General features: G+C 33.8%; 3 protein-coding genes across 3 annotated transcripts in view; 1 reads left to right on the top strand and 2 right to left on the bottom strand.

Moving 5' to 3' along the window:
* Positions 1-472: 472 nt before the first annotated feature.
* On the bottom strand, positions 473-8,743 carry LOC123655407 (2-acylglycerol O-acyltransferase 2-A-like). The gene is made up of 5 exons (XM_045591221.1): positions 8,648-8,743; positions 4,764-4,991; positions 3,727-4,170; positions 2,590-2,789; positions 473-1,259 (listed from the first exon to the last, which is right to left on the bottom strand). Exons 1-5 carry the CDS (start codon positions 8,671-8,673, stop codon positions 1,102-1,104), a joined length of 1,056 nt encoding a protein of 351 aa, XP_045447177.1. The 5' UTR covers positions 8,674-8,743; the 3' UTR covers positions 473-1,101.
* Positions 8,744-13,157: 4,414 nt separating this feature from the next.
* Positions 13,158-15,642, bottom strand: LOC123655404. The gene is made up of 3 exons (XM_045591217.1): positions 15,333-15,642; positions 14,379-14,718; positions 13,158-13,465 (listed from the first exon to the last, which is right to left on the bottom strand). Exons 1-3 carry the CDS (start codon positions 15,550-15,552, stop codon positions 13,309-13,311), a joined length of 717 nt encoding a protein of 238 aa, XP_045447173.1. The 5' UTR covers positions 15,553-15,642; the 3' UTR covers positions 13,158-13,308.
* Positions 15,643-15,969: 327 nt separating this feature from the next.
* LOC123655403 (set1/Ash2 histone methyltransferase complex subunit ASH2) overlaps positions 15,970-25,000 on the top strand; it is a 36,679-nt gene continuing 27,648 nt past the window's right edge. Inside the window, exons 1-4 of the mRNA XM_045591216.1 lie at positions 15,970-16,262; positions 16,353-16,531; positions 17,485-17,632; positions 18,067-18,263. Of these exons, the coding sequence (XP_045447172.1) occupies positions 16,108-16,262; positions 16,353-16,531; positions 17,485-17,632; positions 18,067-18,263 (679 nt within the window). The 5' untranslated portion in view covers positions 15,970-16,107. The remainder of the gene's footprint in view (positions 16,263-16,352; positions 16,532-17,484; positions 17,633-18,066; positions 18,264-25,000) is intronic.

The raw sequence follows: 25,000 nt of genomic DNA, 5'->3' as shown, positions 1-25,000 counted from the left end.
ACTGCTGGCTTTGAAACACAGGCCGAAGACGGGCAGCAGCGTCTTCGGTGCGACAAAGCCAGCCCTGCGATGACAAACCCGCCTGCCCAGCGTGGTGAATATTGACAAAACACATGAGTTCAAACCATTTGTGGCGCGAACTTGTGGAGGCCTATGTCCAGCAGTGGAATGCGATAACTACTGCGATACAACTTGAATACGACTCAACTTGAGTTACCTCCTCTTTTTTTGAAGTCGGTGAAAAAATAGTTAAATTCGTAAAATTTACTAGAACATTCATTAATGGAACTTAATTCATTAAATGAATTTAAATTAAACTAAAAGCCCAGACAATATAATTATCATCAACATCACAGATGGTCGTATTGTGAAGACTTCGTATTGTTTAAGACAAAACCCTGCAAACGTCGCAGTAAATTGTATAGAATGCGCACCAGGTGTATAAAAACCTTATCCAATACAAACAGCCGTATTAAAGTATACAAGTAATATTTACATGACAATAATAATTATAAAACAAAGATTAACAATATAATTGCATCACACGCCGATTAATCTAATCACCTATAATAGGTATAATTACAAATGATTCTTTAGCCTTAGTAGCTAAATGTACCTACTACAGTAAAACTTAAATTAAAACAAAATGTATATATTAGTATTCCTACTTTAATAGTCTGATTCGTTAGTAATGTTTTTCTATTACAAAATATTTTGTTTAGTATACAATACACATTTATTTAAAATAAGTATTAATCTTGCTATACCTATACGTTTTTACAAAACTAGTTGTATTTGAGCAATAGTTTCAATTGAGCAATGCTTAAAAATTAAGAACGAGATAAAAATACACGTACCCATTACAGTAGTATAGATAATTCTTTTTCATAGTGTAGGTAAAAAATCAGTAATAAAAAATTGGAAATGTTGAAAGATGCTTCTGATGTTGCAGTCGTCTATGGGCTTCGGTAATCGTTTACCGTCAAGTGAGGCGTACTTTTGTTTGCTGACATAGTTGTATAAAAAAAGAGTAATACTTTTCACAATCATGCATTTACCCAAAACCGTTTTACAATTGTTATACTTAATAGTTATTAATATTTATGTAATGATTAAATGTGTGTCGTTGTAGTTCTTCAAATACTTCGATTTCTCCGACTCAAATAGGTGGACAAGTCGCTTAATAAACTCCGCGTGTACGGCGTCTACTTCCTCATCAGTTGGCTCCATGTTTCTCTCTACCTCTAATGGTGCACCAACTGAAATTCGAACATGCTTTGAATAAATTTTAAAATTAAAAGTACCAAAAAAATAATAATAATAAGAACGTCTAGACTTATTCGACTTTTTTTCAACGTTCAAATGTGTTTTCAAATATGGAAAAAATCTGTCTTTTACGAAATTTGATCAGGAACTCGTACATCAAATATTTCTTTCCGACATAAAAACCCCTCAAGACACATTATCTAAAACTCAAGCTAAATAATAATAAAAATAACTATGTAGCTATTCGTAACGTTCTGTGAGTCTTTTAGCAATACGAAATTTAATATAAGGGTCGATCAACTATCCTTGTACATTTTGTAAGGATTTGAAAAAACGGTAAGTAAAAAACAAGGCAAATTTTTTTACATTTCCTTTCCACTTTATTAGAATATTTGTGATATGTTTGTGTGTTGATATGTTTAGAATTACTATGGTCATCTTTGTTTTTATTTTAGAACTTTCAAAAGCCGTAACTTAGTGAACAGAAGTTTTGCAAAGGATTTGGGGGCACAGTTTGTTAAAAATAAATAAATGTTATTTTTTTTTAAATAGTAAAATTAAACATTAAAAAACAGGAAAACAGGTAAATGTGTTTGGAAAGTATTATAGATTGTGATGAAAAATGGAAATAAATGCGTTTTCATACAATATTTTTAAATTAATGCGTCAATGAGTAACTGAACTAGTTATGAGGACAGTAATTATTTGTATAGGATCGAGATCTTGTCAACTAAGTTACTGTTAAAATAATTAAAAATAAATTGAATCATGATAATGAAATGCCATTTAATATCAAGGCTGTGTATTCTAAAAACTGTTTATGATATTAAATTTGGTAAATGATTAGTTTTGTGAGCCATACATATATTATATTAAGTGTAGGGACAATGTTTTTACAAAGAATAGTTAATTTGCCCGTAAAATAATTTTATCGCTTTTTGCATTTCATAAGATTAATATAGCACGCAAATTCGTATTCCGTGATGTAAATTATTCTCAGCTAGTAACTGTATTTTCGTTTTTTACTAATTCTTCGTTGTCCGTCTGTCACAATGCTCGTCTGTAGAATCACAATAACTTGAAACTTAATATTTTATCAAAGTACCTAAATATTAAATAACTTTTTGATGTATTTAAATTCGTTAAATTTCTCAGATTCCTACTTTATTTGTTTTTAATCTTAATAAAACTCGCTCAAAAATACGATAAGAACGATATTTTCTGTTACTTCGTTATGACACAACAGCTCGGTGATCTAGAATTGTTTGTGATTTAAAAAATCGCAAAATAATAATTATATTGTTTGTACAGGTACATACTTACCGACAACAGTAATTGGAGCTCTTAAAGGCAATACCCCAAAGGAGTATTGAAAAAGTCCTCGTCCAATAGGAAAAATTGGTGATATTCCTGTGATCTGTCGAACTTTTTCCTGGACTTTCCGCAGAAAACTATCCGGAGGGTTGCTTATAGGACGGAATACGTCTGTTTCGCCAAAAGAAAAGACTGGCACTAGTGGAGCTCTGGAAATTATTTAGGAATTTATGATTAGTCAATATATACTCAAGTTAGTTAATTAATCTAATACTTTTGGTCACGAGCAAATACCTGATTTCTCATTTAACAATAGTTCGTGTGAAATAATGTCCATTTTAACAATAATAATAAATTTTGGTAGTAGTAGTATGTAACGCAAGTCCTTGAGACAATGTAAAATTAAGAGTCGTCGAAATTAAGAACAGGATAAAAACACGCAGCTCTGATAATGTATGACAAGAACGCTGCAGTCGGCAAACATTTCACATTACTTTAAGTTAGAAAATAAAATAGAAATTGACAATGTAAGAAGAATTTTCAATAAAAAATCAGTTTTCTTACGATTTCTCAATAGCCCATATAAAGCTAAACACCGTGACCTATCACAGTCAATCTGTATACTCGTATGTACAGTAAAACTCTGCCGTCTCAATAACAATATTGACGTGAAGTACAGTAAGGTTAAAGATAGATATACTCTTTATTCTATGTTAAAGTGTACCTCCGCAGTATTTTCTCTTTTATCGTTATAAGAAAAGCGGATTCGTATTTAATTTTGTAATTTTTTGGTATTTTTTTTTTACATATAATATAACGTAAATATTATAAAATCAATAGTATTAATCCTTAGCTTTTGTGTACATTCCCATCGGTAATCTCTGGTAAATAATTAAAACTCTAACGACACCAATTAAAACCCATAGATGGTGTAGTACGCTTTTTAAAATTGATTTTCAGAATTTTCTCGTTATTGTGTAAGTTATTGTTAACGTGCCCAAAAACAATGTATTAAGTTTTAAAAAATTAAAAATTAAAAAAAAAAATCAGTTTCACATACATATAGGTACGTTTCAGTAGAAGCTATCTCAACTACTCTCACTCTACGACTAACTCGGCTGTCTTAAAATATCAATATCCGCTTACCCAGATTGAATTGCAATGCGAATAAATCCTTTTCTTCTGCTTAAAATAACTTTGTATTCACCGGGGTGTGAGTCTAGCGCTTCAGCTGCCCCACCAACAGATAGCACAACACACTTTCCTTTGTGCTTTTTCCTATCTAGTAAGTATAATAAGCTCTCTTGAGAAGAAGCACAACCACCCATAGAAAGAATTAATTCCCTAAAGAATGGTACTCTAAAATGGCTTCCAAGTGTTATCATATGGGAAGTCATTCCTGGAAATACTTTGGAGAAATTTAATGCATTTGTTGCAAATGCGCCGCACGCTCCAGAACATACTATTCCATGGGGAAAGCAGGTGAAAAGGTAGTTCTTATTGGGGTCAAATTCAGTGGTTTTAACTAATTTTACGGGGAAGTAATCTCGGTAGTAGCGCCACCATGACCAGTTTCTCACCCATTCTATTCTGAAATACAGTTAGCGTTATATTTCATAAAACAATTTAAGATTATCACGGAAGTTACTTATCTTGGATTATATTATTGGATTTTATTATTCAGAAACATTTAAGTGGGCTGACACCTAGCTACAATTCACTGAACTAAAGTTAAGACTTTCGCTTCAGCCTGTAATATCCCAGTGCTCGGCATAGGCCTCTTTCCCCATGTAGCAGAAGGATCAGAGCTTAATCTAACAGGCTGTTTCAATGCGGGTTGGCGGATATATGGCCTACTGTGAGTAATGATCGCGATCAAGTGTACATGATAACAACCGGGGCCGACAGCTTAATGTGCTCTCCGAGGTACGGTGGAGAGATCTATAAGGACTGCACAAACACCCAGACCACGGCAAATACCAGTATGGCCAATACAAATGTTTGTAATGTGCGGGGATAGAACTCGCCACCGCCAGCGCCTATAATCTTCCTTCGTAAATCGGCTATGCCACACAACAAAAATTATTCAATTTGAACCAGTAGATCCCATTTTCCTGATCCTGAACTTTTCACATTTATAATATAGGTATATATTAAAATATTAAAATAAAGTAAAAACTTACTTCCTTCCACCTTTATTGCAAACATCGAGATCGTTTATCATCCAAAATCCATATAAGAGCGCTAGCCACCAATATGAAGAATATAACAGTCGTATGAAGAGGAAAACAGAGGTCACCTCTCCTAACAACACAATACACATCCACCCTGCCAACGCCAAGGTCTGGAGACGTCGCGATAAAGGTACGTTGAATGGTGCCCATTTTATACCTAACGCATCCGAAATTGAACTGAAAACAAAAAGAAAATTTCCGTAAATCCTAAAATATTATCCGTTTGCTTGTAGCATTTCAACTTTAGAACTGTAATATATTTTCCTACTTAGTCCATCTTACAATATATTACGCTTATTATAAAATGGACCTTCATAAACCAAATCGAAAACACGGGTTAATCTTTTTCTAGTGAAGGTGACTACCTGCATTTTGGTTATCCTTAAGGATAAACCGATGTACGACAACCATTGGCCTATATTAGGCAAAGTAGAGTTAAGTCAAATGAAGGTATTTTCAATAGAATGGGATGTCATCTGCGTACTGGAGGATGTTACGAAAATTATCAATAGACATATCGAGATCGTAGGTATAAAGACTATAAAGTAAGGAACTGAGAACGGAGCCTTGAGGCAGACCCTTCCAGACGAGTCTGGAATAAAGCGCAAAGACTGGGTGTCTCATTGATCTGTTCTACAGGTCAGTATATATAGTACCTACATATGTAATGGACCATTCTCGGCAGAATATTCAGCAGGTGAATTTTGTGCCTGAGTATTCAAAAAACGACATAATCACAATATGCAGATATGATATAAAGATGCTTACTAGATATTCTCCCTTAGTAAAAGCGATTCGAATGTCAGTTGTAAATAAACCTTAACTGTACCTATATAATATAATTAAGGTGTACGACATAAAAATTATTAATAATTCATGAAATACTTTGGCGTATTTAGATGTTTTATATATTACTTTGACAAATATTTTGGCACCATTGAATGCTAACTATATCCAAATGAGTCAATAATTCTCAGCTCATAGCTGGATAACTGAGCTTATCTGAATTATTTTTATATCAGTTTATCCGAAACCTCATATCAAAAATATTCCTGTTTTTGTTTTTATTCCTAAATAAAAGGCTCCTGTCATTAGGTTAATAAGACTGCTATCTATATATATAGTACTAGATAGATCTTAATATAAATAGGATGAAATATATAATTTGGTAGTCTCTAATATAAATACGAGTAAACCATTTCACCACATATTTATCAGTAAATGACCTTACTATAATAAAAAGTACACTCATAAATTTCCTATTAAGTATGTAGGTATGGTATTAGTTTAATATATATTATATAGATATAGAACTGAACATTCAATTGTTCTAAATCGGCAGGTACGGTAATAAAAATAAAATAACTCAGGAGTGCCCAGCATGTGAATGACTTATTTACATAAATAGGCTTTGGATAAGATAAGCTGTCGGTTAACACCTAACGTTTACCTACTTTGAGATCGATAACGTAATAATAAGATCATTTAAGAAAAATCGGAGTCTATTCCAATCCAGTCGTTTTATATATTTTTTAGATTTGTATTTTTACAGGAACAATCCATTCGCATTCCAACAATCCATTTTACAGGAACAATATATTTGCTCATAGCTGATTTAATAAGTCATATTTTACTAAAATCTATCAAACTACAAGCCAATGTCAAGGAGTCTGTATTTCTAATAATACCTCGTTTCAGCCTGTAATATCCCACTACTTGGGATAGGCCTCGTAAATAGGTACGTAACTCTTAAATACGTAACAATTGGACTTCACAATATTTTTAATTTTTTACCTTTATATAGTCACCCGACCCTACATAAGTGGATAAGGGCAGGAAGATGATAACCTTCATATATCGTGACGTGCTAAGAACTGAGTTAACTTCGTATGCATATGCTAAAAAAGGTAATAACCTTATTACTTAGTCCGTATGTAGTTAATTAGGTATATAAGTGCTTGTATAGATATATATCTTATCTGTCGCATATTTACCTACTTGTATTTGTAAATAAACGATGAAATTTGAAATGGAACAGATAAGGAGGACCGAGGAAGAAAGATGGAACTGTCTATCAAAAAGTAAATTTGTATTAGTATTTAGGTGTTCTGATTGTAAATAAAAAAATATTAAAACAAATCAAAATACATTATAAATAATTTGACGATTCTAGGTATTAAATAGGACGCCGCGTAGGCGCAACGGTTACAGCCATTGATTGCTGTTGCGCTGGCGGTTGCGGGTTCGATCCCTGCGTATGATAAACATTTGTATTGGCCATACAGGTGTTTGCCGTGGTCTGCGTGTTTGTGCAGTCCTTGTGGGTCTCCCCACCGTGTCTCGGAGAGCACGTTAAGCCGTCGGTCCCGGTTGTTATCATGTACACCTGATAGCGATCGTTACTCATAGTAGGGAATATATCCGCCAACCCGCATTGGAGCAGCGTGCGGATTAAGCTGATCCTTCTCCTACACGGGGAAAGAGGCCTATGCCCAGTAGTGGGATATTACAGGCTGAAGCGTATAAGTAATATTTATTAATTTCTATTTGTTTTGTTTCAGTAAACCTATTAACTTTAACTTCTAAAACTTCTAACTTTCAGTTTCCATCCATTCAAATTCTATTGATATCGATTTATTCGATAAGACGAATTTTGTAACTTTTCTGCTTTTACGATTTTTGTAAGTTATTTGCTTTGTAGCTAAAATTTTTTTTATGTGAAATAAAATTATTCTATATACTTACGTTAAAATGACCTTTACAATCATATAAAACACGATTTCAGAGATATTTTATTTTTTCTTATCATCTTAATTTTTTTTACTTTCGCTTCGAAAAAAAACTTAAATTACATCGACAAGTATTACAACGAAACAATAGTTAAGTTTATATTCATTATCATAGATTTCTCAAAAATAGTCATTAAATCGCAATCAAATAATTATAATGCAACTACATGACAAGCATCAGCTTTTGATTAAAGGAAGAATTATCAAAATCGGTACACCCAGTTAAAAGTTATGCGGTATATATAATACATAATTATATAACGTAGGTCGACGAAAAAATCGTAAAGTAATACGCATTATTAGATATAACTCGAAAAGTACTTGTCACATCTCATTAGGACCACATGACATGCACCACAATTCGATTTAAGTAAAAAAAAAAATCATCGAAATTAGTCCACCTAGTCAAAAGTTATGATGTAACATAGGTACATAAAAAATAAATAAAGTAGAACTGAGAACCTCCTCCTTTTTGGGAGTCGGCTAATAATCAAATGAACGCCGCTTCGCGTCGCGCGCCGTTGCAGTTTAAAATATTTTAGTACGTTTTTCCTCAAATTAAGGCTTGTGAAGCCGCGGGGCACAATTAGTGTTCCATATACAAACAACAGCCAGTTATATTTTTATTATATGTATTGATTAAGTTAATAAAAATTCATTTAAATGTATATTAAAAACGACGAATAATTTCCATCTCGTTTTCCTTGGGAATCCATTAGCATTTGTGTCTATAGAAGTAAAGATACTTATAAAATTCCTTATTTGGAGAAGCATTTACGTAGCCTTATGTGTCGACTGCAATTATCTGTATGAGTAAACAAGAGTCAAACTCATTATAATCATAAATGAATTCTGATATAAAGTCTATCCCGCAGTTATTTAAAATTATCAAAGAGTAAAATTGTTTTAGTTACTATTTTGGTTTTTAAGTTCTATAACATCATAAATATTGTCTAAATCATGTCTGTTCTTATGTAGGTATTTAATTTTAAATTAAGTAATAACAAAATCTTGATAAGATAAATAGATAAAAAAAAAACTTACTGAAATTTCTTTACAACTGTATCCATTATTTCGTAAAACTTTAAATGTTTTTTTACTAACACAAAACGAACTTCCACATCGGTTCGAGTCTAAGAAACGACTAAATAATCTTGTGATTAATGTCCTTATGTAGGTAGTTGGCTCAGTTATCTAAAGTGTGATTATATATTGTTATAGATACATTATTGCAACCGACGCGTTGATGCGTTTAACACTATTCAGCTGTGTTAATAAACGTAAAATTACTTAATTTCTAGTTTATATTATATTCGTACTGACTTTTGAACAAGACTGAGTCATCTTTGGTTATAAGTTCAACAGAATAGAGATAAATAATTTCATTGAAAGTTGACCTTTGATCACGAATGTTAACCTATAATTAGGCGCGCCAAGGAACTAACGTTGGTGATCGCGCGATACCAACCTTATCGTTAACGATTATATAAGTACATATTTACAATTTACTTGAGTATTTGTATGTAGACATTATTAGATATATTAATAACTATCTTTTTTTAACCGACTTCCAAAAAAGGAGGAGGTTCTCAATTCGACTGTATTTTTTTAACCGACTTCCAAAAAAGGAGGAGGTTCTCAATTCGACTGTATTTTTTTTTTTTTTTTTTTTTTTTTTATGTATGTTACATCAGAACTTTTGCCCTTGTGGACCGATTTCGACGAATTTTGTTTTAATCGAAAGGTGGTGTGTGCCAATTGGTCCCATTTAAATTTATTTGAGATCAAACAACTACTTTTCGAGTTATATCTAATAATGTGTTTTTACTTGACGCTTTTTTCGTCGACCTACGTTGTATTATACCGCATAACTTTCTACTGGATGTACCGATTTTGATAATTCTTTTTTTTGTCGGAAAGGGGATATCCCTAGTTTAGTACCGTGATAAGGAAACTAGGATCTGATGATGGGATATCAGAGGAATCGGGGGAAACTCTCGAAAATCCGTAATAACTTTTTACTGGGTGTACCGATTTTGATAATTTTTAATTTATTCGAAAGCTGATGTTTATCATGTGGTCACATATAAATTTTATCGAGATCTGATAACTACTTTTTGAGTAATCTTTAATAACGCGTAGTTGCTTGACTATTTTTTCGTCGATCTACGTTGTATTACTGGTCGATGTAATTGAAGTCGGTTTTTTTTTTCGTTTGCGAGCAAACACAATTATTTTTATGTATGTTACATCAGAACTTTTGACCGGGTAGACCGGTTTCGACAAATTTTGTTTTAATCGAAAGGTGGTGTGTGCCAATTGGTCCCATTTAAATTTATTTGCGATCTAACAACTACTTTTCGAGTTATATCTAATAATGCGTTTTTACTTGACGCTTTTATTGTCGACCTACGTTGTATTATACCGCATAACTTTATACTGGATGTACCGATTTTGATAATTTTTTTGTTGGAAAGGGGATATCCCTAGGTTGGTACCGTGATAAGGAAACCAGGATCTGATGATGGGATCCCAGAGAAATCGAGAGAGATCGATCGAACTTTTTACTGGGTGTACCGATTTTGATAATTTTTAATTTAATCGAAAGCTGATGTTTATCATATGGTCACATATAAATTTCAACGAGATCTGATAACTACTTTTTGAGTAATCTTTGATAACGCGTAGTTGCTTGACTATTTTTCCGTTGATCTACGTTGTATTACTTGTCGATGTAATTGAAGTCGGTTTTTTTTTTCGTTTGCGAGCAAACACAATTATTTATGTCACTAGGTCGGCAAACAAGCGCACGGCTCACCTGATGGTAAGCGATGACCGTAGCTTATAGACGCCTGCAACAGCAGAAGCATCGCAAGCGCGTTGCCGACCCAATCCCCCCAGGAGCTCTGGTCACCTTACTCACCAACAGGAACACAATACTGCTTGAAAACAGTATTATTTTGCTGTGATCTTCTGTAAGGTCGAGGTACTGCCCCAGTCGGGCTGCTCCAAATTTTGAGCAGGAAATTCCTGCTGTACCCTACCTCAGTTGAATCAGTTGTATCTGCCCGAAAAGACTTCGTTCTGTCAATGTTATCGTGCCCCAATGATGAATGAATACGTAAAGCTGTAGGTCCTGATTGTTTTCATAGATAGCTGTGATTGTTACTCGACACAGTAAATATTATATCCACCAACCTGCATTTAGAGCTATATGGATTAATATCCAATCCATCTCCTATATTGAAGAGAAAGATTGAAAAAGAACTTTGACTAGACCGTTTGCGCAGTTTGTAGTGACTATTATTTCTGTTCCGGCGGTTGTGGACTCGATTCCCGCCACGAGTGTGGGTGTAATTTATTTGTATGTTTATCGTATGCCGTTTGTTATATCTATATTCTATATTCTATATATTATATCTATAATATATATAAACGCGAAAGGTCATTCATCACGAAATCTCCGAAACTATAACACCTACAAACTTGAAATTTGGCAAGTAGGCTCCTTATAGGACGTAGACATCCGCTAAGAACGGATTTTACGAAACTCAACCCCTAAGGGGGTAAAATGGGGGTTGGAAGTTTGTATGAGAGTCCCATGTTTTTGACGTAAGACACTTGAAATTTAAAATGTATGCTCTATAGATGGTAACAAGGTGTTCAAATAATGTATCTTTAGAAATCAACTCCCTTTTGGGGTTAAAACGGGGGATGATACGTTGACTCACTAATCACGAAATCTCCGAAACTATAATGCTTACAAACTTGAAATTTAGCAGGTAGGGTCCTTATAGGGCGTAATCTATTGCTGAGAATGGATTTGACGAAACTCGACCCCTAAGGGGGTAAAACGGGGGTTGGAAGTTTGTATGAAAGTCTTATGTTTTAGAAGTAAGGGACTTGAAATTTAAAATGTATGCTCTATAGATGATGAAAAGGTGTCCAAATAATGTATTTTTAGAAATCAACTCCCTTTTGGGGTTAAAACGGGAGATGATAGGTTGACTCATTTATCACGAAATCTCCGAAACTATAACACCTAAAAACTTGAAATTTGGCAGGAAGGCTACTTACAGGGCGTAGACATTCGCTAAGAACTGATTTTACGAAACTCGACCCCTAAGGGGGTAAAACGGGGGTTGGAAGTTTGTATGAAAGTCTTATGTTTTAGAAGTAAGGGACTTGAAATTTAAAATGTATGCTCTACATATAGTGAAAAGGTGTTCAAATAATGCATCTTTAGAAATCAACTACCTTTTAGGGTTATAACGGGGTATGGTAAGTTGACTCACTCATCACGAAATCTCCGAAGCTATAACAGCACAAACTTGAAATTTAGCAAGTATGTTCCTTATAGGGCGTCAACATCCGCTGAGAACGGATTTTATGAAACTCGACCCTTAAGGGGATAAAACGGAGGTTGGAAGTTTGTATGAAAGTCCTATGTCATTAAGGTAAGAGATTTGAAATTTAAAATGTATGCTCTATAGATGGCAAGGAAGTGTCCAAATAATACATCGTAATCTATATATACAAAAGAGAAAGGTCACTGACTTACTCATCACGAGAACTCAAAAACCGCTGGATGGTCCATACATCCAAGATGGACAAAGATGAAATTTGGCAGGGAGGTAGATTATAGTTAGTAGACGTCCGCTAAGAACGGATTTTGGGTTATTCCACCGCTAAAGGGGTTTAATTGGGGTTGATAGTTTGTATGAAACACATACAGCAGCTATAAGTTCGCCTGAAAGGCTATTTATACTGCAGCCTGAAAATAAAACTAAAAATGTGGTGTATAGAGGTTTTATAAAAATAACTATTAAATTATACTAAATTGTGCGTTTGAAATAGTTACTCAGAGTGATAAGCATTTCAAGTGACTGAAATAAAAAATAATTTGCGTTTAGCAACTTAATATTAATGCATATCTTTATAACCACGCGGACGCGGTCGCGGGCAACAGTTAGTGTATTATAAAACAAAGTCCCCTAAAGCGTATGTGAGCGATTCCCTCAAAATCTACTGAACGGCTAAGCCGATTTTGATGAGAGTTTCACTGGAAGTTTGCCGGGAAAACTTTGTGACAAACTGATTTCAACGCAGGCGAAGCCGCGGGCACAGCTATTAGTAATTATATAAAATAACCTTGGTGAACACTGATTTGGTTTGTACGTAATTTAAAGCAAAATGAAGAAATAAATTGTCCCTATCAAAGGGTTAACAATCACTTTTTCTGTATTGAGGGATACCCTACTAGATGAGAATTTTTTTCACGTTCCACGTGAAAAAAAATTCTAACAGAATAAGAATCGAACAGACTGTATATTCTGGGACTTTTAAGACCCTTTGTACCCACAGAGCATAGTGATGCTTACAGAAATTTGTACCTATGTTATGTATTAAGTTGTTTATACAATTGTGCAGTCTAGATATTAAGATGATTCTAGTAATTATTTAACAGTTTTTGTTGAAGTAAAACATCTTTATGAATCATTGTGATATGAAACTCGATTAAACGACAATGGGTCACAATAAGGAAACAAAAACATAAATGTATATGATTAAGGAATTCTATGTATTTAATACCTAAGGTTATAACTCATTGTAATTTTTTTGTTACACAACGTAAATAAAAAAAGATCAGTAAAATAATTTAACTTTATGAGAACACAAAATATATAATAATAACAATCAAAACATTAATTATAATCACTTTGAATAATTTCTTTGAAGTTTTTGATTCTTTGTTCAGTTTCTTTGATGCTGTCTTTAAGGTCTTTGTGTATTTCACTGTACGCTTTGATGGACTGGTTGGTCTCTGTAAATATGTTTCTTAATATTTGTAAATGTAATATCCTGAAAAAAAGGAAGGAATCATTATATACATGTCGACACCAACAATTTATACTAAGCTAATTCATAAAAGTGAACTTTACCATAGAAGCTTATAAAAGGTAAAAACGTAATACCGTTTATATTAATTAAGAAACTTATTTGACATTTTGTATCTTTAGTAGTTAATTTATTCATTGCAATTTAACGATTTTTTTTAGTAGTTGTAAAAACACATTTTATCAAGTTCCCGTTAAAGAAACCAACTTATCGAAAATTCGAGTTGGCGTAGTATAAATTGTTGGTGTCGATGTAATAAATTTGTATGTAAAAAAAGAATTCACAAAAGCCTGTATTACATAAACACATAATTCCATATTATGTTATTGTTCAAAAAGAATAAAATTTTCTCTGCTCACAAAATTTTTTTCATTGGTCCTCCAATACTAATTCTTCATAGCGTAATATTTATATATAACAAGGCTTTTTCTGATAAATAGAATATCCACCACTAAAATATCTCTAGTACAACTCGAGACTCTCGAGATAAGCACTTTGAATTAAACACACTAGCTTTAGAATTTTAATGTAGATTAAAGGATGGTTTCACCTGTGGGTGATACAGTTTATCCTTCACATAAGTTACATATAGGTGTAACCGCTGGAGGCAAAATAGACTATCAGGGACTTTTACACCACAATTAAATAAGAAATCTAAGACTTTTACGGTTCAGAGTATTGAATAGATATGTCCGATAAATAAATTGGAATTTGATGGTAAAAAAAAAATAATATATCATAAACTTATATCTGTTGGATACTGTTATACGTGAGATAGATTTAACGGCAAGCGCTGCAAAGGTGTGAGTCATGTAAAATTTACCAAGTTTTAGTTAAATAACTAGAAAAAATAAAGTACATAAAATAGTTTACTCACTTAGATTTCAATTCCAATATTCTTGTTTTAAGACTCAACAGCTCACTAGAATTATTACTGAATGATGAAACCTCACACAAACGATGGTTCAGCCATTCCATCATCAGCTCTACCTTTTCATTTTCTTGTTCTTTCAAAGTATTTAATTTTTCATCTAAACTCTCTTGTAATTCTTTCAATTCATTCTTTCTAGATGTTTTGCCATTACCTATATTCTGTTTTAATTTATTTAATTCAGTTGTGTAAATTGGTACTTTATTCTGAATTTTGTTTATGATCGCTTGATTCAACTCTGCTTGCTCATCAAACGTTAGTTCTGAGTTTGTCTTATGCATTAATCCTGGAAAAAAAAATGTATGAATAATAAGTAATTGCAAAAGTTGTTTTGTTACTAAAGTTAGTCTATCAAAAAACAATAATTGTTTTTTTTTTTTACAATTCGTTAAACATATACCCAGTTTAATCTTAACACTTTAAACTCCACCTTGATTTTTTAGTTTTTCTGTTTGGGCCATGGAAGGACACCATATAGTCGACACACAATTGTTTCGTTGGAGCCGTGGGGGTATCCCAAGCGATTATATGACCGCCAGCCAAAATCAACATGAAAATATGACTTAGAAAAATATGTCAGATAATGTAAGGAGTAAATGCTGTAAGAATGTAGTACAATAAAAACTTATCGTAGAAATTTTGTATATAAGCGTTTTTAAGCTGGCTCGATTGACTAAATAAGTGAGGCCGAACTGGTGACCCCTATAGCGTTCAACGTTATTACGACGCTTAGCGCCGTTATTTTTGGTAATAGCAGACTGATACACTCCTTCGTTTTCTATCTTCCCTTATTTTATTCATTTTTATTTTGATTCGGAATAGCAGAACAAGGGATTACTTTTCACTGCACCAACCGGCTAATACATATTATTTTATTTTATTATTATTAGAACAATATACCTAGCAAAGTAGATGTGCTCTCATCAGCGGTGCTAATTTTATGTAAGCTCGAATAGTGAGATAAATCACAATCAGCAACAATTCTGCTCACTTTTCCAACAAGTTTCGGTGAAAGACTTTTTGAATCCCCACACAATTCTTTTATAATATCAAATAGAATATTTTCTTGGATAACTTTCTTTTCCTGGTAAATGTCTTCAGTGCTTGTTATAGTATCCATAACTAGTAAACTAGGCAAACATGAATAGAGCTCAAAAAAATTATAATATTTACGTTATTCAATAACAAAAACAAGGCCGATTCATTTAAATAACCAACGTTCGTTGACTTTTGAATCTAAGTTTTTTTTATTTTTGTTGCTGGCAACAAAAATAAAAAAAACATAGGTACAAAAATAAATAAAACAAACATAGGCAAAAGATAGGTAGAAAAGAAATAAATTATTAAGTTACGAACATGAGGCATAAGGCGCATAAGCACTTATGAATCTAAAAATACTTTTTTCAAGAATAAAATACGGGGTTTTATATATTATTATATAAATATATATTAATTTAATTTCAAAACTAATCGTAAGAGCAAAAAAAAGTTACTAAACGTAAATTGTATCTACTTTGCATCGGTCTAATGAACTCTAGTGTCAAAAATTATTGTCTTTGTCAGTCGTACTTGAATCGTACTTAATGTTAATATTTTTCAGTAAATCAAGTGAAAATTATGATTATTATATGTGAAAATAAGGGTCTTTTATTATAAAAATCTTGCTAAAGGTAAAATGTCGGCCGTATCTATCGAACCGACTAAGAAAACTGGCGAAATGGATATTGCATCCAATAGTCAAAACATGCAATCTGAATTTCAAAAAGCGGGGGAAAATAGCGATAAAAGTAAAAACAAAGGGACATCGGATACGCAAGGAAATTGTTATTGGTATGAACATTTTAATAAAACATTTGTAACCGTTTAAACACTATTAAGTTACGAAGTTTATAGTAATTTATTTTTTGTATTCGTTTTCAGTGGTAAAGATCGCAATCTGAATATAGTCGAGCTATTATGTGCGTCTTGTAACAGATGGTATCACGAATCCTGTATTGGCTATCAGTTGGGTAAATTGGTGCCGTTTATGACGAATTATCTGTTCATATGTAAAAACTGTTCACCTACTGGATTGGAAACGTTTAAGAAGAATCAAGCTCGTAAGTTTTAAGTAAATACCTTCCATTAACCAAGTAATTAAAGCAATAATAACAAGACGACAAGCTTCCAGTCTCAATTAAAAGCTTATCTAAAATTTTAGTGCTTTAATTTAATGTTACTACACACTTCAGCCTTATACAGTCCACTGATGGACATAGGCCTCCACAAGTTCGCACCAAAAATGGAGTGAACTCATGTGTTTTGCCCATAGTCACCACACTGGTTAGCAGGTTGATGACTGCAGGGCTGGCATTGTCGCACCGAAGACACTGCTGCCCGTCTTCGGCCTGTGTATTTCAAAGCCAGCAGTTGGATGGTTATCCTGCCATCGGTCGGCTTTTTAAGTTTTAAGGTGGTAGTGGAACTTTGTTATCCCTTAGTTGTCTCTTACGACACCCATGGGAAGAGAGGGGATGGCTATATTCTTAATGCCGTAACCATAGAGCTGTAATATTCATAATATTACTAACATTATGAATATTAAAGTTTGGGTATATAAATGTGTCTAATTCAATCATGCTCTCATATACATCATGAAAAATCATAAATCTACTTCTTATCCTAGAAAAATCTACGGTTTTCTGTTATACATATATATATATCTTGTACAGAAAATTCTCGTGTCACAATGTTAGTTACAAAACTCCTTTGAAATGGCTGAACCAATTTTTAGGAAATTTTGTGTGCATATTGGGTAGGTCTGAGAATCAGCCAACATCTATTTTTCATACCCCTAAGTTATACGGAAGGGGGGGGGGGATTAAGGCGGTTAATAACATATATGGCAAAACAATGTTTGCCGGGTCAGCTAGTATATATAAATATATATATCTATAGCAATAGCTAGTATTACTTTATATTTTATAAAGAATATCAAAAAAAGATGAAGATGTATTAATAAAACAATATACGTACTTTGAATATTAAATCATAATTATTTTATTTTTTGCAGCATTTCCGCAAATGTGCATAACAGCTATCGCTAATCTGAGACAAGAGAGCTCTAAAGATGGCAGCAATAAAACCATGTTCAGTAAAGACAGAGAGATCATCCCTTACATTGATCAATATTGGGAAGCTATGACTACGATGCCGAGAAGGTATTCAATATATAAATCCAATATATGGCCTCTTACACAGATTACTGTTAAGTCTAGTATCTTACATACAATGTTGCCCGACAGATGTTTTTTGTTTCACTATCAAATTACACTTAGGATGCCCTCGTGGATCTCTCAAAAACAAATATTACAAGTATCTGAACTGAACATGAATTAAATCCATAACCGTTGTTGTATAAGTTATGAAACATATTTCTTATACCAAAGTCGTTGTTCAGTCTTTCATAATAAAGTATCATGTAATCTATTTATTTTTCCATTAAATACTTTATTGAAAATTTGAATTTACATAAATGAAAAATAAAAGTACACTAATTTATAAATAGTACAAAAGAAAGAAATGGTCTTATTACTAATAGTGACATCTTAAAGATTAGCCCCAATCAATTATTAAATTTTGTTTATGTGCACAGGGTAACTCAGTCGTGGTATGCGACAGTACAGCGTGCCCTGATCAAGGATATACAAGTTTTATTCACATATGAAGAGGATCCCAACCAAGGGCCAATGTTTGGCCTCTTCAATATGGAGCTGACAAGTATCAAGCCTAATTATGAAGCTATGATCAAGCAAGGACAATTGAAGGTCACTGACATGGGCGTTGCGACTGGTTAGTTTTTTATTACGATTCATTCAACTTGTAACATCCCACTGCTGGGTATAGTTCTCTTTATTAGATTAGCTTAAAGATCCATGCTCTACAGATTGTTACACATAGTCATTTCAAGTATTTGATAATGCCTGGGACTGACGTAGTATGTACTAAGTACGGAATGAGCTTAACGTACTTTCCGAGGCATGTTAATGAGTTCCATAAGGACAGACAACCAGACCGTAGAAACACAAATATCTATAACAAGCGGAATTAATCCAACACACACACACACGCACAATTACACCAAAGCAGTCGTCATTAGATTAGTGTTTTTTATATATAAACAATTTAGAAGTGGTTTTCGAATTAGGATTTATGTAGTCTAAACACATTACATGGAAAATTAGACGTAGGTAAATCCAGTGGTCTATTTTATTTAGATGACTTTGCAGAGTGTATGATGCAGCTACTGGGTCGCTATGAGAGAACAATGCTGTTATTGTTTGATCATCTGTTGGAATATCTGCAGTGAAGATGAGGTACAGGATAGGTCCCAATATGCTACCTTGGGGGACGTCCGAGTTGATTTTGTAGAGCTCAGAGCTGTCATCATTGCATTTTACTTGGAAGCTTCTGTTGAGGTCTGATTTTAGTATCTGAAGAAGCAGTGTGGCAATGACTTTTTGATTTTGAAAATAAGGCCCTTATGCCATACCTTGTCGGAAGTATGGCCAATGTCTAAAAACATTGTAGAGCAGTATAATTTATTTTCTAAACATCTACTAATAATGTCAACAATATGGTGAACTTGTTCAATTGTCCTATGACTTTCACGGAATCCGAATTGGTGCTGTGGTAGTACGGTATTTAAGTGTACTTTTATTCTGTTAAGGAGTATCCGTTCAAACAGTTTTCCAATGACTGGCAGCAGGCTGATGGGTCTGTATGAATTTGTTTTTTCTAGAGGTCTACCAGGTTTGGGAATCATAATTATCTGGGCTATCTTCCACTTTCCAGGAAAGTGTTCAAATCTCAGGCAAGCATTAAATATGAAGACAAGTTTAATTACTGCCTTGTATAGAAACCTCTTTAAAAGTGTTGCATCTATATGATCATACCCGGGTGCTTTCCCATCTTTCAGATTTTTAATTCCTTCGAAGATTTCTTTAGGGTAAGCATTTCACTTGCACTTTGTAATGGTAAGCATATTTGATTTGGTGATTCTAAATAGTTTTTATTTCTTCAGTATGTTCATGACAGCTGTCTGGGTGTGGATTAAATACATTGCTCAAATGTTCGGCAAATTTTGTCGCTTTCTCTAGGTCAGACCTAGTCCATCCTCCTTTATTATTATTGATGGCAGGTATATGTGTATTTGGGCGCTTCATGTTTTTGGTGACCTTCCACAGCGATAGCCTGTGTCAACTGTCGGATCGAGGTTTGAAATGTTTTGGATATTGTCGTTCTCTACACTGTTGATGAGATTTTTAAGCTCATTAGAGAATTTATGAAATGCAGTTTTATCGTTTTTATATCCTGTATTTTGCCAGACCTTAATTTTAAGGTCTGGCAAAATACATAATAAAACTATAAAATCAAAATATAAATTGACACTTGCATTATTATTGGTATGGTAAATGCTGGTATATGATTGTGTCTATCTATACTAATATTAAAAAGCTAAATAGTTAGTATGTTTGTTTAAAAGCTTTGTTTATAAAACTACTGGTTCGAATTGAAAAATTATTTTTGTGTTGGATAGCCTATTTACCAAGGAAGTCTATAGGCTGTATAACATCACGCTACGACCAATAGGAGCTGAGCATTAGTAAGAAATGGCACGAACACGGAAAAAACACAACGGTAAAAAGTTTAACAAACAAACGGTAAAAAGTTCTGAGTTAACATACACAATTAATTGTGTTTGCCTGCAAACAAAAAAAAAGACGACTTCAATTACAATATTACATCGACAAGTAATACAACGTAAGTAGCCAAACAAATTGTCAAGTAAATACGCGTTATCAAAGATTACTCAAAAAGTAGAGATCAGATCTCAATAAAATTAAAATTGGAATACAAGATAAGTATCAGCTTTCGAATAAAATAAGAATCTTTAAAATCGGTATACTCAGTGAAAAGTTATGCGGTATAATACAACGTAAGTCGACGAATTTTTTTATTTCTGATTTTTATCGTGCAATCGGCTGGTAGGCCATGAGCAGATGTGGTGTCGGTCCATCTTGTGTATGGTGCAACTCCCATCAACAAGTTCAGCCCTTTAGTTTGTTACAGCTAATCGGTTGACCGGCCGTCTTAATCGTCAAACATGTCCCGTCGCTTTTTCAGACGGCGATTACTTTCAGTCATCGGCAGCTGATCATCTGACAAGTTGATTTGGGTGTTTCTGCAGTCCTGTTTTGTATCTACGACAAGAGAAAGCTACTTCCTCTTTGATGGTTGTAATGTGGAGCAGTTCATGGAGTTCCGAGGTTTTGGGGAACCATGGCGCGTTCGACATCTGCCGTAATATGCCATTTTGCACTCTTTGTAGTACCATCAAATTAGAGGCGCTCGCTACTCCCCACAATTGTATGCCGTAGGTTCAAATCGACCTTAGAACGGTTTTGTAGATGAGCAGCTTGTTTTCGATGCTCAGCTTTGAGTTTCGACCCACAAGCCAATGGAGATCCTTAAACTTTAGGTTGATAGCATCCCTTTTCGTTAGTATGTGTTTCTTCCAGGTAAGCCTTCGGTCAAGATGCATACCTAGATAACTGACAGTGTCGTGGTGTGGGAGCTCTTTGCCATTCAGGGTGACCGGTGGACAGTTCTCCTTGCGAAGCGTGAATGTAACCTGAATGGATTTGGTGGCGCTAGCAGACATTCTCCATTTGGCTAACTTCTGGTACTGTGGTATCTCCTTTATAGCAGGTTTTTTTTTTAAATTATACGTGCAGATGTAGAGGTGCTGGTTAGTTGGAGGGTTGTAGGCATATTCTCCCGCGGTGACTGGCCGTGTTGGGAGATGAGGATGAGGGTGGCCCTTGAGAGTGGTTTTAATTTAATTGCTACTGTTTTTTTTACTACTGGTTTGCGGTGGTTTGTTCTAAGTTATATTGAATTTTTTTTTGATAAGTATAAGTAATTATCTATATTGTTTTTTTTTTGTTTAGTTTAGCTGGTTGCTTTTCCTTTTTGTTTTGGTTTCGGTGTTGTCGTTTCTGGTGACTGATAGAGCTCTTTTTTTTTTCATTTTATTTTTCGTTTCAGCCTGTTGTTTTTTATTCATGAGGATAATAATTTTATCGTATTTTATTATCGCCAGTCGACCCTGTTCACTTCTTTTTGGAGTTCCTTACCTTTGTTGAGTATTTCAGGGGGGAAATCTTCTTTGGTGTAGTAGGGTGTTGATTGTTCTAGCTTTTTCTTATTCTTTGGTATTTTTAAGTCCCATTTTTGTAAATATTACAACAATAGGCCTCACTTTTTGGCCCTTTTTTCCAAGCCTTCTTACGTACTCAATACTGTTACCGTCGCATTTAATTAATAATTTAATTAATAAAATAATAAATTAGTTATGTATGCTATTCAATATGTCTAAGACTTCTTTCTCTAAATCCTAATAACTTCTTTACTTTCTGCGACTCCGAATAAAAGTAAGTTTTTGTCTTTCTAGATTATATATTTTTACTGTCTGTGCTTTCAGCTTTTGCTCTATAATCTCATTTCTGCTTTCTAAGTTTTTAAAGTCATGAATATTGTTGTTTATAGTGTTTTTAATATCCTCCTTCATATCCTCCATATCAATTTTCTTTTGTCTTATTCCTTTTTGCACCGCTTTTAGCATGTTTTTTATCTCGTCCATATTTACTTACTTGATCTTCGTATGTATAAGCAGCGTTGTGGTAAGTAGCTCTCTCTAGCGGTGAGCAGAGAAACTCGTTCGATATATCGATAGTTGCGCAGTTTTTCTATGCACCAAATAGATGTCGCTAACAGTGCAGTAAAATAAGACGATACGACCTTTTTTTACACACTTTTTTCGTCACTCTATGTTTATACAAATAAATAGAATTAGAGTCTATGTTTGTAATATTAAAGTATCCGCTTTTTACTAATACATATCGATGTATACACGGTACATATACCAGTTTTTTTTTTTTTACAATTTTTGTCTGTCTGTCTGTCTGTTTGTTCCGGCTAATCTCTGAAACAGCTAAACCGATTTTAACGGAACTTTCACTGGAAGATAGCTCTTGCATAAGGAATTGTTAAGGCTATTTTTATTTTATTGACAATCTTATCGCGGCTAGTGATATTGATCACAACTGTAAAACTACTCAAAACATAGACATTACTCTATCAATAAACATGAAACGCTTACACCTGACACAAGGTAGTCTGTTTCCAATGCAACTTAATTATTGTGTTTAATAGGCATAGCCTTCTGATATGGATCCGTTTTTTTGGAGTTCACTCCTTAAAAATCTATTTTTAACTGACTTCCAAAAAAGGAGGAGGTTCTCAATTCGACTGTATTTTTTTTTTTTTTATGTATGTTACATCAGAACTTTTGACCGTGTGGACCGATTTCGACAAATTTTGTTTTAATCGAAAGGTGGTCTGTGCCAATTGGTCCCATTTAAATTTATTTGAGATTTAACAACTACTTTTCGAGTTATATCTAATAATGCGTTTTTACTTGACGCTTTTTTCGTCGACCTACGTTGTATTATACCGCATAACTTTCTACTGGATGTTCCGATTTTGATAATTCTTTTTTTGTTGGAAAGGGGATATCCCTAGTTTGGTACCGTGATAAGGAAACCAGGATCTGATGATGGGATCCCAGAGAAATTGATGGAAATTCTTGAAAATCCGCAATAACTTTTTACTGGATGTACCGATTTTGATAATTCTTTTTTTGTTGGAAAGGGGGTATCCTTAGTTTGGTACCATGATAAGGAAACCAGGATTTGATGATGGGATCCCAGAGAAATCGAGGGAACTTCTTGAAAATCCGCAATAACTTTTTACTGGGTGTACCGATTTTAATAATTTTAAATTTAATTGAAAGCTGATGTTTGTCATGTCACATATAAATTTTATCGAGATCTGATAACTACTTTTTGAGTAATCTTTGATAACGCGCAGTTACCTGACTATTTTTTCGTCGACTACGTTGTACTACTCGTCGATGTAATTGAATTCGGTTTTTTTTTTCGTTTGCGAGCAAACACAATTATGATATAGGTAAGGCCCCCGGTATGAAAAAAATATGAAAAGTAAAATCTACTGAATGAACGGCCTCGTTACGTTTCTCGTAACGCCATCTATCGGAACATGCTAGGGTTCCGATAGACGACGACGTTTTCTAATAACGCCATCGCATATCATTGATAGATGGCGTTATTTGATTCGTTTATTTACCATTTAATATGGTATTAACTTGGGTTGCTGTGTGGTTACGGCATTGAGAATATAGCCACCCTTTCTCTTCCTGTGGGTGTTGTAAGAGACGACTAAGGAATAACACAGTTTCACTTCGACCTTGGAACTTAAAAAGCCGACCGATGGCGGGATAACCATCCAATTGCTGGCTTTGAAATACACCGGTCGAAGACGGGCAGCAGCGTCTTCGGTGCGGCAAAGCCAGCCCTGCGGTCATCAACCCGCTTGACCAGCGTGGTGACTATGGGCAACACACATGAGTCTCCATCTTTGGCGCGAACTTGTGGAGGCCTATGTCCAGCAGTGGACTGTAATAGGCTGAGATGATGATGATGATGATGATGAGATGATAGTATTAACCCTTTTCTCGGACTAGTAAGCACACACACTTTTTTTCTGTATTTTGCAGACACACACTTTTTTTCTGTATTTATTGTACAAACTAACATCCCGCCCCGGATTCGCACGGGTCTTTAACAAAAATTTCAAAATACTATAGTTTTTCCTAATTTTTTTTTTGAAAATGTAATATAGCCTATGTCCTATGCCTCGCCGATAGTGTAGCTTCCCAACAGAGAAAGAATTTTTAAATCGTTCAGTAGTTTCGGATCATATTCAATGCAAACAAAACAAATAATCAAATCATTCTTCCTTATTATATCACTGTAGAGAAATAATATATAAATAAATATATTTTACACCCAGACTCAGGATGGGAATCGAACCCAAAATACAGCGCAGCTAGTCGAAGTATCAGTCATTATAAGTAATGTGTAAGATACGCCAACTACTGAAGACGTTTGCTACTGGCACTTTTTTTTTAAAATATGGTATAGTATTCTTAAAATAAAGATGAATAAGAATGTGTAAGTTCTTAGGATTAAGTGTGCATGTAACACCAATCAATTACAACTTAATGATGGAATTATAATTGCTAGAATTCTAAAGCAAAAAAAATGAAATTCGAAAACAAAATTGAATATTCCTTAGGGGCCATCCTAATATAATATAGCCTAATTAAGTTTTGGAGATATACACGGTGATTTTATAACCGTTTTGGAAACGAAATATCTTTCTTTGGAATCATCTATAGTACCTATAAAAATTGATAAATCAATTGTAATGTTGATTAAAAAAAAGTTTCAATTTTAATATTCATTTTTACTCAATCGACTTGGAAAGTAGTAAGGCACTGATCATTCATTCATTATTTTATATGAATGAATCACGTCCGTGCGCGTTTCGGTTGATAAAAGTATACCTATAGGCGCGAGCTAGCGAGTACTTACGTAGATATA

Source organism: Melitaea cinxia, chromosome 7 (genome assembly GCF_905220565.1).
Source record: "Melitaea cinxia chromosome 7, ilMelCinx1.1, whole genome shotgun sequence".
In the NCBI taxonomy this organism is placed as follows: Eukaryota; Metazoa; Arthropoda; class Insecta; order Lepidoptera; family Nymphalidae; genus Melitaea; species Melitaea cinxia.
Note: the sequence above shows the minus strand (reverse complement) of the source record. Positions and strands in the feature narration are given on the sequence as shown.